This window comes from Theropithecus gelada, chromosome 1 (genome assembly GCF_003255815.1).
Source record: "Theropithecus gelada isolate Dixy chromosome 1, Tgel_1.0, whole genome shotgun sequence".
Lineage (NCBI taxonomy): Eukaryota > Metazoa > Chordata > Mammalia > Primates > Cercopithecidae > Theropithecus > Theropithecus gelada.
This window is the reverse complement of record NC_037668.1, coordinates 53,076,885-53,092,130: the sequence shown is the minus strand read 5'-3', so window position 1 is coordinate 53,092,130 and position 15,246 is coordinate 53,076,885. Positions and strand designations below refer to the sequence as shown.

At 48.1% G+C, this 15,246-nt stretch overlaps 1 protein-coding gene across 1 annotated transcript in view; it reads right to left on the bottom strand.

Moving 5' to 3' along the window:
* Window positions 1-15,246, bottom strand: part of MAN1C1 (mannosidase alpha class 1C member 1) — a 170,493-nt gene that overhangs the window by 86,173 nt on the left and 69,074 nt on the right. The window contains exon 2 of the mRNA XM_025360462.1: window positions 14,575-14,671. Coding sequence (XP_025216247.1) covers window positions 14,575-14,671 — 97 coding nt within the window. The remainder of the gene's footprint in view (window positions 1-14,574; window positions 14,672-15,246) is intronic.

Below are 15,246 nucleotides of genomic sequence, written 5' to 3'. Positions count from 1 at the left end.
TTGCATTGGTATAAAGATGGATATAATCCAGGCTAGCTTCATTATTATATGTACTTTTTCTCCTTGGATTGTAAAAGAAATTAAAATGAAAACATTTTTGTGGGCCCTAGGTGCCAAGCCTAATGGAGAAGTCAGCCCTGTCCAGACAGCCGTCTAGGGGGGTGCCAGGCTGGTGCTGGATGCCCCAAGAGGCCCCTTCCCTTCAAGCCTGCACTCCCCGCCTCCCACCCCAACCCCATCTGCAGCACCAACACTGCCCCGCAGGGCTTCCTACGCTTGGCCTGGCCTGCCCTCCGACCTGTCACAGAGAAATTTACCGATGTCTGTCAAAACCTACCACCCCAGTCCACCTCCTCCCAGCCTCCATTCAAATTCTAATATCTGTGTGATTCCCCAGCAGTGAACTGTGGGGAACTTTATGAAGACACTTAAAGAGTCCCAGGAGTATGACAAGCCTCTCTTCTTAAATGCCCACTTTCTCGTAGATGTGTTCCTTAGGCCGGCCTCATGTCTGGTAGCACAGGGGGATGGCCTGTGTCTTCTCTCTGAGGAGCCCACTGTGTTTTGCTCATTTTCACATCCTCTGCTCCACTCCACTCCCAGCTCCCAGCCTGGCAGAGAGAAGGTCCTCAGGACAAACTTGCAGAATTGAATGGAAACTGAAGAAATTACTCAAATTCTCCATGTCCCCATGCACTGTCAGTTTCTTGTTGCAAAACAATCTCCAGATGCATTTCTAGGCAACTGCTATTTCAGGAGGAGCATTATCTGGGAGCCACGCCCTGCGTGCTGGAAGGAAGGCAGGGAGCCAGGGTGACGACTCCTCTGCTCCCGGTCCTAATCCTTTGCGCAGCCATCAGAGGGATTAGACAGCAGCAGTTATCCCCACATGGTCTATTCCCAGAATTCAAAGTTATTGGGGGAGAAAATGCAATTGTGTTTTATCCAGTCATTAAAAACAAAAACAAAAATAACAACAAAAAAAACAAGGGCAGTGGATTTCCAACTGCCTTTCAGACTTGATGAAAAGAAAAACAAACTTGGGTATTAGCACCAAATTGTGCTGACAACATACTTCCGGAGCTCTTTGTCTTCCTCCAGGCTCTCTTTTCAGAATTTTTCAACAATTCCTATTGATCCCTGCATAGTTCTCATGCTGACCGTTTATGCTTGGGAGAACAGCCGTCTGTGGAGCTTGGAAACAGATCTGCCTGCCTCAGAGGCCCCGAGTAGCAGCGGGAAGTGAAGCCCTGGCTCACACCTTCCAGAGAGGTGGCCGTGGCTCAGTCTCCACTGGCTGTGGGGCAGCGTGGGGCCACTGTGACCCATGAAGCACCTCTGTCTCCAGGGCTGACCCTGCTGTCTGCCTGGCTGCACCAGGCTGTCATCAGCCAGGATGAAACACGCCCAGCAGTGGCCCAATCACCTGCTATTTTAGGACCTAGAAGTAACCCAAGAGACCATATGTCAGACGCCCACACTCTGTGATGGGGATCAGGCCTCATCTGGGTGGCCGAGTCGACTGATGGCTGAAAAGCAGTTAAAAGGCAGGTATCCTGGCCTGGCTCTTGGGACCCGGAGTGGGGAGGAAATACCAGGAGCTGCATTTATGACCCAATTTATATGCCAGCACCACTCACAGATGGCGTCTTACCACAGCCCCCACCCAGTACAGCCACACTGAGCATCTTTTAGACCTCAAGGGGCCGAGGTCTTGCCACATCTCCTGTCTAGGCCTTTGTCCATGTGTTTCTGTGCCATAATCCCTCTGTCATGTTTCTTTTTTTTTTTTTTTTGAGATGGAGTTTCACTCTTGTTGCCCAGGTTGGAATGCAATGGCGCGATCTCGGCTCACCGCAATCTCCACCTCTCCGGTTCAAGCGATTCGCCTGCCTCAGCCTCCTGAGTAGCTGGGATTACAGGCATGTACCAACAAGCTCAACTACTTTTGTATTTTTAGTAGAGACGGGGTTTCTCCATGTTGGTCAGGCTGGTCTTGAACTCCCAATCTCAGGTGATCTGCCTGCCTTGGCCTCCCAAAGTGCTGGGATTATAGGCATAAGCCACTGTGCCCAGTCCTTCATGTTTCTTCATTCATGCTTCCAGTCTCAGTTTGGAGGTCAGCTTTCCCAATGAGCTTTTTTTTTTTTCCCAAGACAGAGTCTTGCTCTGTCTCCCAGGCTGGAGTGCAGTGGTGCGATTTCCGCTCACTGCAACCTCCGCCTCCAAGGTTCAAGCAATTCTCTTGCCTTAGCCTCCCAAGTAGCTGGGATTACAGATGCATGCCACCATGTCTGGCTAATTTTTGTATTTTTAGTAGCGACGGGGTTTTACCATGTTGGCCAGGCTGGTCTCAAACTCCTAACCTTGTGATCTGCCTGCCTCCACCTCCCAAAGTGCTGGGATTACAGGTGTGAGCCACCGCGCCCAGTCCCAGTAAGCTTTTTTGAAGCTCATCCCTCCAAGAATGAGTTGAATAGCCCTTGGTGTGAGCCTGTACCTCACAGTACTCACACAGACGGTCTTCACTGGAAGTATGATTCATGTGTCCATCTCCTCACTGGCCGGGGAGGGACACAGAGCGTCTGTCTTGCTCCCTGCTACTTGTCTTGTGCCTAAACAGTGTGTGGCACACAGCAGGCACTGAACAATTACCCACAAGAAGGAATGGTCTCATGAGATCCCAACACCAATCCTGTAAGAGGACATTATCATCCCCACTCTACAGGACAGAAAACTGAGGCTAAGAAAAGAAACGTGATCCCTGCCCAGTGAGTTAGTGGTGGGGCCAGGATTTGAAGAACTCAGCCTCCTGACTCCCACATCAACACTTTCTCCATTAACACCCCTATCCTGGTACCAGACTGGAGAAGCTCTACTTCAGCAGAAGCTTACGCCTGTCACACCAGAGCTGCAGTGGAAAGGGAAACAGAGACCACCCCATGGCATCAGGGAGTGTGAAGAGAAGAGGGTGAAGGAAGACTTCGCCGATTGCTCCTTCTGCTGCAAGAAGCACTCGAGGTAGCTGGTGTGGGAGCCCCAAATCACAAGTAAATGAAGGCAGGAAGAGCAGGGACTATCTCTAGACCAGCGCTTAGCAGGCAGTGCAGGGGAGCTCTGGGCCAGCAAGCTGGGGCTTTGAACATTGTGGGGTTTGATGAGGAGAGAGGCAGCATTTAGCAGGAGGCAAAAGTGAAGCATACTGACAATAGCAAGCATTGGCAAGGATAATGGGGCAACTAGAATTCTCACACACAGCTGGCAAAACTACGAATTGGTTTAACTACTTTGGAAATCTGGCAGCCTCCAACTAAAACTTTACATACGAATACAGTCTGACCCAGCAATTCAAATCCTGGGTGTATTCCAACATAAACGACTCCTCATTTCCACCAAAAAACATGCACAGAAGTGTTCATAACCCTTAAACACCCCTGGTGGGAATTTAAAATGGTGCAGCCACTATAGAACAGTCTGGCAGTTCCTCAAAAAGTTACATGTAGAGCTACCAAAAGAACCAGCAATTCCACTCCTAGGCATGTACCCAAGAGAAATGAAAACCTATGTCCACATAAAAGCTTATACATGAATGTTTGTATCAGCATTATTCATAACAGTAAACAAACATAGAAACAATCCAAACGTCTATCAACTGCTGAATGGACAAATAAAATGTGGTATATCCATATAAAGGAATGTTTCTAGGCAATTCCAAATAACACTAGGAATGAAGTACTGATGATACATACTACAATGTGGATGAACCTTGAAACCTTATGCTTAGTGAAAGCAGTCAGTCACAAAAGACCAGATACGGTATGATAGCATTTATATGAAGTGTTCAGAACAGGCAAGTCTATACAGAGACAGAGTGTAGATTAGTGGTTGTCTAGGACTGGGAAATGCGGGAAAGAGGATGAGAAGTGAGGAGTAACTGCCATTGAGTACAGGGTTTCTTTTTGGTATGATACAACCAAATCCTGAAAACAAAAATGTCCAGGAACAGAATGGAAAGAAAAACAGGAAAAACAAACTAGTGTTCATGATACAATAATGAGGAAAAAAGCACACCATAAAAGAGTGCATGCAGTATAATACAAAATTTTAAAGCAGACAAAACTAATCTATGGTGAGAGAAGTCAGAATAGTAGCTACTCAGGCATGGTGGCTCATGCCTGTAATCCCAACACTGTGGGAGGCTGAGGCAGGAGGACTCCTTGAGGCCAGGAGTTTGACACCAGCCTGGGCAACACAGCAAGACCTCATCTCTACAAAAAATTAAAAAATTAGCCAGGTGTGGTGTCCTGTGCTTGCAGTCCTAGCTACCCAGAGGCTGAGGTGGGAGGATTGCTTGAGCCCAGGAGTTAGAGGCTGCAGTGAGCTACGGTCATACCACTGCACTCCAGTTTGGACAACAGATCTAGACCCTGTCTATATTTTAAAAAAGAAGAAAGAAAAAGTAAAACAAGAACAGCAGCTACCCTTGGGGAGCTACAGACTAGGAAGGGCCTGAAAGAACCTTTTAGAGTGATGGAAACGCTTTTAATCTTGACCTGCATGGCAGTTACACAGAGGTATCTATACGTAAAATCCATTAGACTGTGCACTTAAGATTGGTGCATTTTGGTGCATTTTAATGTAGACATGTTATAAGCTATACCCCAATTTTTAAAAGGTAATTTTAAAACAAAAAAGTAGAGGCTCAAGTTAGAAGACTAGGGTTTGATCCCGGCTGTCTGACCTCAGGGAGTCCCGGCCCTCTCAGGACCTGCCTCCCGGTCCTCAGACACTGGACCGCAGGCTACAAAGGATCCAAGTGGCCTGGCAGTCTGAGATTCTGGGAATGCACATACCTATTTGTCACAGGGTTTGCTGGGAAACTTGGCAAGTGCTTGTCATCAATGCGGTGAGAAGAAAAGGAGGCTGTTGCTGTAGGCTCAGCCTTGTTTCTAAGGAAGGAAAGGTCTTCGCAAAGTGGGCGGAACACGCTGCCACCAGGAGAGAATGTCAATTTCAATATGAATCATCTCCTACATCCCCAGCAACTTGCTCTGGGAATAGACACCCTGACTCACTCCTCTCCTGACAGGAACAAGACTTGTTGCTCAAATTTCAGATTCCAAGAGGACCAGCCCGAATACCCACTTCGAAATGAAAAAGAAAGAAAGAAATCAACCTAGTAAGCAACCAGCAGTCACAGAACCCTGGGCAGAGAGAAAGCAAACTGCTTTGTACTGATGATGAGACGAGGCCCAGAGGACGCCGGCTCACACGGCCACTGGCGCCAGAGCAGGGACACGAACCCAAGGCTCTTAACCTCCGATTTTCTTTTGACAACAACTTGCTACTATATTTTCTAGAGAAATAAATTATGCTCTGTGCTAGTGGAAAGCCTTTTAAAGAACAAGAAAATGGCCAAGATGCATCTTAATTAGAAACTGCTCGGCAAAAAACTCTTTGAAGAAGGAAAGGGCAGAGCGTGGAGCGGCGAGTGGTCGGTCGGCAGTGTGAGTGCACGACACTGCGGCAGGCTAATTTCGAGGCATGCTTTGCTCTGATGACCACCTCTTGGGCCCCAAGAATATTCTAATCATCAGAAGGTAGCCGAGGAATTGTGCACATGTCACTCAAGGTCACAAGGAGACCACCATGGGGCCACAGCATCTGTCTAACAGCAGGTTCTCTTAACTTCCTTGGGCTAAGGGCCTGGCTGTCAGTGACCAGTGCTCCTAAGTCGTTTCCTCTGACTTTTATAGCCTGTGGCCTCCAGATAGAGCTTTCAGGGCTCTCAAAGCATGTGACTACCAGGAAGGTTTGCTTGCTGCCCTTAAGCCTGACCCATTCTATCCAAGGAATTGCAACATCACCACTTACAAAGCTGATGACAGCTTTTTCTCAAAACAAACTCAAAGCCTGGGTCAGGAATGTGCACCGTGGCCTGCCAGAATCAGTGAGCAACATAGCCCAAGTTTCTGAGTTTCCAGGAACTATGGATTTTTTTTTTCCTCCAGAGAAAAACCTGCAAAAAACAAAACTCATCAAGTAGTTATGGTATTTTCAGTCAGATAAGTAAAATGTACACACCAGGAAGGGTGTGTACACCTTCAGGGAAGGAAAAAAATGTAATGTTTGGTGAAGGCTTACCGTGTGCCAACCCCCCATTTCACAGGTGAGTAGACTGAGGTTCAGAGAAGTTTGTGACTTGCCCAATTTCACTCAGCTGGTAAGTGCTAGGGATGGGATTTAAACTCAGGCATATCTCTGAAGTCAAAGCTGCTATCTCCCAGAAACATACGTGGAGATCTATGGAAAACTAGTGAAGCAGCTGGTTTTCACAAACTATCTATCTGGCAACATCTGCAGTTCCCAAGGCAGCCACACTGGTGGAGTAACTCTCACCCCCACAAAAAGACCCACCAAGGCTGCTGTGTGTGTGGAGGGGGAGAGTGTGAACAGTTTGCAGAAGGCACTACTAAGTCACACGCCAAAAAGCAATTGTAAAAATGACATCTTGGGGCCTGGATTTATTCCCTCTTCAACATCATATTTGCTCCGTTTACAAGGCAAAGATGATTTTTCTCTCTGCCAAGGCTGAACATTCCCAGCCTGTGATCTGAAAATCATGCTGTGTTCATTTTGCCTCTTAACTCACCCAAGGCCATAAATCATCCCTCGAAATGGGGATTTGGCTGGCAGTTCTATTGGGGATTTGCGAGGCAGAGGCAGAATCCAATTTGGGGCTCCTCATGGTCATCCTGGGGCTGGTTCAGAGCAGGGAGACGTTACTTTTGGCCACGCAAGCACAGAGAAGATGCCTGAACATCAGATCTGCTGACTAAAGAGAACTGCTACTTTTTACAGGGTCTGTCTGTTGATTCTGAGTGTACTCTGTGACAAGAGGTCAAGGCAGCTGCAGGGGACGAGAGGAATAGAGAACACAGCAAGACCCAGCCCCTGCCCAGCCAAACCCAGGCCGAAGGGCATGAGGGAAAATAGGTCATGCAGAGAGTGCACTAGGCAATTTATTTATTCTACAAAATGTACTGAAAGCCTACCCTGCGTCAGGCACTGTTTCTTTCCTTGGACTATAATTATTCTCATTATTACTTTTTACCAAACATCATAATGACAGCAGCTTACATTTTATGACTGCGTATCGGCAGGTACTATACACCAGGTGTTTTACACACATCAACTTTATTTAATCCTTATAGCTTTCGAGTGTAGTAGTTGTTATCCCCATTGTACAGATGGGGAAACTGAGGTGGAGCAAAGTTAAGAAACTCACCCAGTTACATGACTACAAAGTAGCAGAGACAGGATTCAAACTTAGGCTGGTCTGGTTCTCAAATCCATTCTCCTCTCTGTCCATCACACTGACAGCCAATGGTATGTTTTGCAAGTACATCTGGCCTTGATCAACATGAACTTGTAATGCGTGGGTCCACTTAATTGCAGATTTTCTCTCTTTTTTTTTTTTTTGAGATGGAGTCTCACTCTGTCGCCCAGGCTGGAGTGCAGTGGGGCGACCTCGGCTCACTGCAATCTCCACCTCCCAGGTTCAAGCAATTCAGCTGCCTCAGCCTCCCGAGTAGCTGGGACTACAGGTGGGCGGCACCATGCCCAGCTAATTTTTTTGTATTTTTAGTAGAGACAGGGTTTCACCATGTTGGCTGGGCTGGTTTCGAATTCCTGACCTCAGGTGATCCGCCCACTTTGGCCTCCTAAAGTGCTGGGATTACAGGTGTGAGCCACCAGGCCCAGCCAATGCAGATTTTCTTCTGCCTCTGCCATTCCTGGGACAGAAGACCGACCCCCACTTCCTCCTCCTCAGCCTGAGCAACATGAAAATGATGAGGAAAATGATGAGGACCTTTATGATGATCCACTTTCACTTAATGGACAGTAAATATATTTTCTCTTCCTTTTCTTCATGACACTTTTCTCTAGCTTATGTTATTGTAATACAGTATATAATACACAGAACATACAAAATATGTATTAACTTTTCATTGGTAAAGCTTCCAGTCAACAGTAGGCTAATAAGCAGTTATGTTTCTGGGAAGTCAAAAGTTAGACTCAGATTTTCACCCGTGCAGGGGGTTGGCGCCTCTAACCCCTGTTGTTCAAGAGTGAACTCTAGATGTTTTTAGGTTATGAGGCACAGACAAAAGATATTTCTATGGTGGAAGAAAAGAGGGAAATCTACGTCTTCTGTTCAAGCCCTGAGTACTCAGCTGATGTCTAATAAATGATGATGCCTAGAGATGGGAGGCTGCAGACCCTGACCACGAATCACAGGCCTTGCCTGGCTTTCCACTGGGGCAGTGGTGTGCAGGATGTGGCATACACCAACCCCGAGCCCATTCCTCTACCCCACTTTGTTCTTGACGGCCACTGTACGTGGTCACTGGGCGATACAGCAGCATGGTAGTCAATGGCTTGGGTTTTGAAGTCCAGCGGAACTGGGATTAAGACTTTGCAAGTCCTCAAACTTGCCAAATTCCAGTCTCCTCATCTGTGCAATGGGGATAAGATGGGTAATTTAGATTTTATAAGTGCTGTGAGGTAGAAAAAGGAAATACAGCCATGGGCTGGACATAGTGGCTCCCGCCTGTAATCCTAGCACTTTGACAGGATCGCTTGAGCACAGGAGTTCAAGATCAGCCCAGGAAACAGAGCAAAACCCCGTCTGAATTAATTAAAATATATATATATATATTTTAAAAAGAGAGTGAATACAGCTATGGTGCCTGGCATGAGGTATGTGCAAGGAATGGGTTCTTGGGCCTGAAATCAGACACCTCCTAAGAGACAGTTTCCCCCTGCTAACTCTCTGAGGATTTCTAGTTGTTGGTGGTGACTTGGCCATGATGGGCAGGGCCGTGTTTTCGCAGCACGGCCTTGAACGATCTAGCTGATCTCAGAGTGTGTGGCGCAAAGAGCACTGCACTGAGACTCAGGCCACCAGAGTTCCAGTCCCGGTCCCCCAGTTAACATTCTGGATCACACCAGGCAAGCCCTTTCCCCTCTCTGAGCCTTAGTTTCCTCAACTCTAAATGAGGGGGTTGGACTCACCATCAAAGAACCCCTCCAGTGGCGACATTCCAGGACTCTGTGCCCCTTGACAATTTCCCCTGCTGCCAACGGAGGATGAATTTCTCACGGACTACACAGATTTATTGGAAAGATGGATATCTGTTAAGTACTTTCAAGGTTGTCCAGCTGACCCCCAATGGCCATTGGCAGGAGGCCTTTATTCCAAGGTCGTGAACCCTAACCTTCCCCACCTCCTCCTGTTACAAGTTCCAGTGTAAGCTGCTTCCATGAAGGTGTGAGAGGTACAGAGCCTACCAATGATCTGCCTGCCAAGACTTCTGCCATGGGCATTTGAGGGCTGGGGGAACAAACAGGGGGAATCAGGGCTGGAAAAGCCCTGAAGTCCTCATGTGGCTTCCTGGGTCCAGGGGACTTGGACGCCTACCCCAGTCAAAATGGGAGCAGCACACACTGTTCTAAGGGCTTTGCAGCATCCTCACCACAGCTGACGCTTGATGAATGCTTCCTATGTGCTGCGCATGAATATAAGCACTTCATGTGTGTGAACTCATTTCGTTCTCAAAACAATCTTGTGAAGGAGGTACTATTATTGTTCCCACTTTATAGATGGGAAAACTGAGGCCCAGAGAGGTTAAGAAACTTGCCCAAGGTCACGCAGCTAGTAAGTGGCAAAGCAGCATGCACATGCAAGCCATCTGGCCCCAGAGTCTAAGTCCTTTTTTGTTGTTGTTTTTGAGACGGAGTCTCTGTTGCCCAGGCTGGAGGGCAGTGACACGATCTCAGCTCACTGCAACCTCTGCCTCCTGGGTTCATGAGATTCTCCCGCCTCAGCCTCCTGAGTACCTGGGATTACAGGCGCCTGTCACCACGCCCAGCTACTTTTTGTATTTTAGTAGAGATGGGCTTTCACCATGTTGACCAGGCTTTGTCTCGAACTCCTGACCTCAAGTGATCCACTCGCCTCAGCCTCCCAAAGGGCTGGGATTACAGGCGTGAGCCACCACACCCGGCTGAGTCCATGTTCTTTAGCTAGCTTATTTAATATTCCCCCAAAGCCTAGCAGCAGGTGTAACATCTGCACCCTTTACAGGCGAGGAAGTCAGGCCTCAGGGTACTGAGCCACTTTACAGTTGGTTCCTCCTTGACTCTGCCATGCATTCTTCAAGCTGCAAATTCACCTCTGTGACATAACGGCAAGAACAGCACTCCCCGATCAAGTGACTGCTCTGTGCCTAGCACGGGGCTAAGCCTTTGCAGGCCTCTCTAATCCTCACCACAGACTGGAGGCGGGGCCCCTGCTCCACTCTACAGCCCCTAAGCAGTAACCTAGAGTTTCCACCCAGGCCTGTCTGGATTCAAAGCCCATGCTCTTTCTGCCACCCAGCCAGACACTAACTGCCCTATCTGGCCACCTCTCAGCAGAGGAGAAAGGGGCAGAGATGAGCCGGGCGTGGTGGCTCACGCCTGTAATCCCAGCACTTTGGGAAGCCAAGGAGGGAAGATCACGAGGTCAGGAGTTCGAGACCAGCCTGACCAACCTGGAGAAACCCTGTCTCTACTAAAAATACAAAAATTAGCCAGACATGGTGGCGCACACCTATAATCCCAGCTACTCAGGAGGCTGAAGCAGGAGAATCGCTTGAACCCGGGAGGCAGAGGTTGAAGTGAGCTGAGGCTGCGCCACTGCACTCTGGCCTAGGCAACAGAGCAAGACTCCATCTCAAAAAAAAAAAAAAAAAGAGGCAGAGATCAGCCTTGTTCTGAGCCACAAGGCGAGGAACAGGCTGCATCCTCTTTGTTGGTGGCCACTGGGGTTTGGGGAACATCTTCTGACAGGGCCTGCTGAGCCGGATGTGGGTAAAAAGAAAGCCACTTTGACACTGACTTGTTTAGGACACAGAAACTGGCTTCAGAGACGCCTCACCCAGAGATCTTGTCCTTAAATTAAGAATAGATTCAAGGAAGGGCAAGTGGGCAGCTGGAAGGGGGATTCGCTTGGTGAAGTGATGCACCGGGAGACCAGGCTCGGGCATCCCACTGCCCCTGCTGCAGCTCCTGTAAATCTCAGCAAAACGAGGCACCCGTGTGAACTCATTACCCTTCCATTACACAGCCCTGCCAGCCCTGCAGGCCAGGGATGAGGCTGCAGGAGCCTGTGTCCAAGCCAAGCACCAGGAGGGGGGGCGCTGCTCAGGGTCTCCTTGTATACCCTACTCAGCCAGCACAGCAGAATGGGCACAGCCTGCCACCTGACTGCACCCAGTGTCCCATGTCTGCAGGGCTCAGCCTATAGGGAGGACATTAAATGTCCAGGGATGATGCAACCCAGCAGCCCCCATGAGTCCAGAAAAGAAGTGGTGGGTGACTATCTGCTTCATTCAGACCAGTTTATCTCCTATCTTTGGGAATAGTCTAGCTTCAGTGCCCGTCATGGGTTCACCCCAACTAGAACCCCTCTCAGGCTCCGAGAATGCCCCTCAGCCCTCATCCTTTGGGTGTGTTCCCATAAGCCTCTGTATCCTGAGACCCATTTGTGGTGACAGTGATCTGAACTACCACTGTTAACAGGGTCTATTTGTCAGGCAGTCCCTAGGCCGGGATTTAAGTTTATCATTAGCTCCAATTTACAGAAAAACTCAGCCTCAGAGAGAAATGACTTGTTCAAGGTCACACAACCAGGAAGCAGTAAAGTCTGAATTTAAACGAGGTCTGCCGGAAGTTCCAGCCCGTAAGGACTGTCCATGTCAGTACCTGTGGTCACCCGTACTTGTCCCTCTCTCTGAGAGCACCTAGACAGACCTCCAAGAGACTTCAGGAAGGGTTGCCAGTGCATGTCTTGGCAGAGTTGGTAGAACTTTCACTGTCCCATTTATCCCTGTATCCCCAGCAGTCAGCACAAGGCACTGCCACCTAACAAGTTATATATGGAGAGAAGGAGTCAATCAAGACTGGCTCTCCCTGCCCAGCACCAGGTCCCCATGCACCTCCCTTTCCCAGGCGCCAGCTGCCCACTGCGGCTCATCTGCTGGCTGCAGAGGGAAGGCTCTGCCTCACTGCTAGGAATGCTACAGGTACTGGATGACAGGGTTCCCTGGGCCCTGCCAAGGCCGCTCCTGAGACAGACAACCCAAGGGACCTCAGAGCCTGCCATGGGCTCACTGGGACAACTGCCAACCTCATTTATTACAACAGAAATCATAAATCACTCATGTAGACATGGCCCTTTGCTTGTTCGTACACATTCATTTATATCCTTCTAGCAGTTCCAGTATGAATGATGAACGAACAGGGGCCCAGAGAGGTTAAGTGCCTTGAATTTGGCCACACAGCTCAGGACGGAGTGAGGACTTGCGCTCAGGTCATCCGATTCTAACTCCGGGCTCTTTCCATCATTCCAGATGGCTCAAGCATGCGCCACCAGGCTGGGTGACTGGAAAGGGGCCAGAGGGTTGAGATTTAAATCCTAGGCCCTGAGGAATTTTACAAATTGGAATCTCTCCCAGAAGCGTTTCCTGTGATGGTCTGAGCCATACCTGTGCCCATGCTATGTGCAGTTTGAGAAGTCAACGGCCCCTCCCACCACCAATTCCCTGAATATTTGCAAACTGTGTTTAGAGAGAAAGAGGAAGCTTTCTTGATAACTTCCCTGTTTATACTAATAGCAAAAGCTCCAACAACTTTGATGAGATCTGCACCAGCAATCTTTCCCTAGGGCTGATGCAGGATATTTAGGGAAGCTCTGTGTTCTAGGCAGGTAAGATAGCCAGGTTCCTAATGGGAATCAACATATCTCTTTAATTCATATTTGAAGTAAAAGAAACACCTCTCTTCCTTCCTCCCATTTGGCTCAGGAATTCATCTCTAAAAATCTATCCCGAGACAAAATGTTATGCCCAAAGATAACTCATGCATTATTTTTAATAGCAAAAAAATGGAAACAATCTTTGCCCAACATTAGCAAGATGGTTAAATGAATTATGGCATATCCATACAATCACAGACACCATTAAAACATTCTTTATGAAAACATTTAGATGACTTCAGGAAACACGATGTAACACGAAGCCAAAAAAAAAAAAAAAAAAAAAAAGCAGAAAAGACATAAAATGGTATATAAAAGGGAAAAAAAAAAGGAGAAAGAAGAAAAGATTGAGAGGAAATAAGCAAAGATGTCGATGGAGGCTGCATCTACAGAGCAGAACAGATTATTATTATTATTTTTTGCCTGATTTGCACTTTTTTGATACTTTCCTTTACCCCCATACACTCCTAGGATAATGAGAAAAATAAATACATAAAGCTGCCCCAGTTCACACCCCATTTCCCAGAAGAGAAGTGAAATGTCTGAACAGCCAGATAGGTGACGATCTGACTGGTGAAGGGGAGGAGGGTAGATTCCTGTCACTTTTTCCATAACATGGACACCTCTGATAGGGCCGCACACGATGGGGGTGATAGGGGGATATCCCTTGTAAATTTGCCTTTAAGATTTTCCTGGGAATTTCCATCTCAGACTCAGTTATTTGGTTCCTGACTTCAGGAGACTGTATTTGTAAGGGGTGAGGAATCCAGGTACGGGACTGCCTCTCTCCAGCCCCACACCACTCCTGTCCCTCAGGGGAGATGAAGGCCAGGCTGCAGACAAGGGGGATGGCAACTTGCATGGGTGTTACTATTGGAATCTGAGGCCATGCCCACAAGAAGGCAACTTGCAGTCCCTCTGAGCCACAGAGAGAGGCTCCCAAGGCTTGGGGTTAGGAGAATCCTGCGGCTGGGCGAGGACAAAGACACCAGCAAGTGGGGCTGCAGATAAAACACAATGAGTTGCCAGGCAGCAGCAGGACCCATGCCACTGCTCCTGATGTGCGGCTGCTCCATTTGGCTTCTAAGTAGCTTGTGAGCCATGACTCTATACCCTTTTGTTTTTGCTGCTGTTGTCGTTTTGAGATGGGGTCTCAATATGTTGCCCAGGCTGGACCTGAACTCCCAGGCTCAAGGGATCCTCCCACCTCATCCTCCCAAGTGACTGGGAGTACAGGTGAAGGCCACCACGCCCGGCCCCCAACGACTCTAAAAATCATGTACCCAACCCCATCAGATATGTGTTCAGCAATCTACGAAAACATCCAAGACCATTTCATGGCGACACTCCAGAGGAGTGGATTTAAACCTGGTCCTCTGTGTTCTTTAGGTCTCCAAACCTCCACAGGAACAAATCTCCATCCCTCACTATCCCTACTCCCATTTCCAAGTTTCTTCACTTTAAAAAATAAATGATAATTTTATACAAAGCAGTCTGTAAGGCTAGAGAGAAGCATACAGGATTCCCCCTAAATCTAGGAGGACTCAGAAGCCTGAACAGCCCAGAGGAAACACAGACTTGGAAGACCCCAGATGTGAAGAACTGAGGAGCCCCCACAACTCAGGAGGTGAAAAGGCAAAAGTAAAATTCCACTCAGTCACCAGGCGGGCAGTGGGTCCCTCCCCATATCAAAGTGGTTTCAATCGACTCACCAAACATGTTACCCTCGTAGCCGTCTTTCGTTAGTGGACGGAGTTCGTTTTTCCCCATTGCATAACGCTTATAGCTCTGCCAAGCAAACTGCATCATCTGCAAGAAAAAGCAGCACAGAGAGAACCTCAGTGTGACGATTCCTGGCAGTGCGCACTGGCCGCCTGGCTTTGCCCTTTGCAACAGGATTTTAAACTACGTCCAAAAAATAATCTTCCAAATTTTCCAAATTGAAGAAAGTGACTTCCTCTCAACATGATTTTATTTGTACAGTTATAGCTGCTGGGAAGGTCATTCTTCTTAGACAACGCCATGTGTCTAGGGCCTACCCACAGATTTCTTAGAGAAGACAGAAAAAGCACTAAATTCTAGACATCCTTCAGTGCCAAAGTGAAAAGTCACCTCTTCCAGGAAGCCTTCCCTGTTTTGCTCGCTTAAAGTCATCCTCCGAAGGGAAGGAAAACGAGTGCTTGCTGTAACGGAACACTCCCCTGAGCTAGGTATCGTCAACCCATTTTATAGCTAAGGAGACAGGTTGTAGACATGAGGTAACTCATCCGAGATCGCTCAGTCAGTGAGCATGTTGGGAACTGAGCCATCCCCTCTGGCTCCAAAGCCTTTGGTCTGTCCCCAAAGCCTTGGTTTTGTCCCCTAAAATCACCATTCGAGCTCTT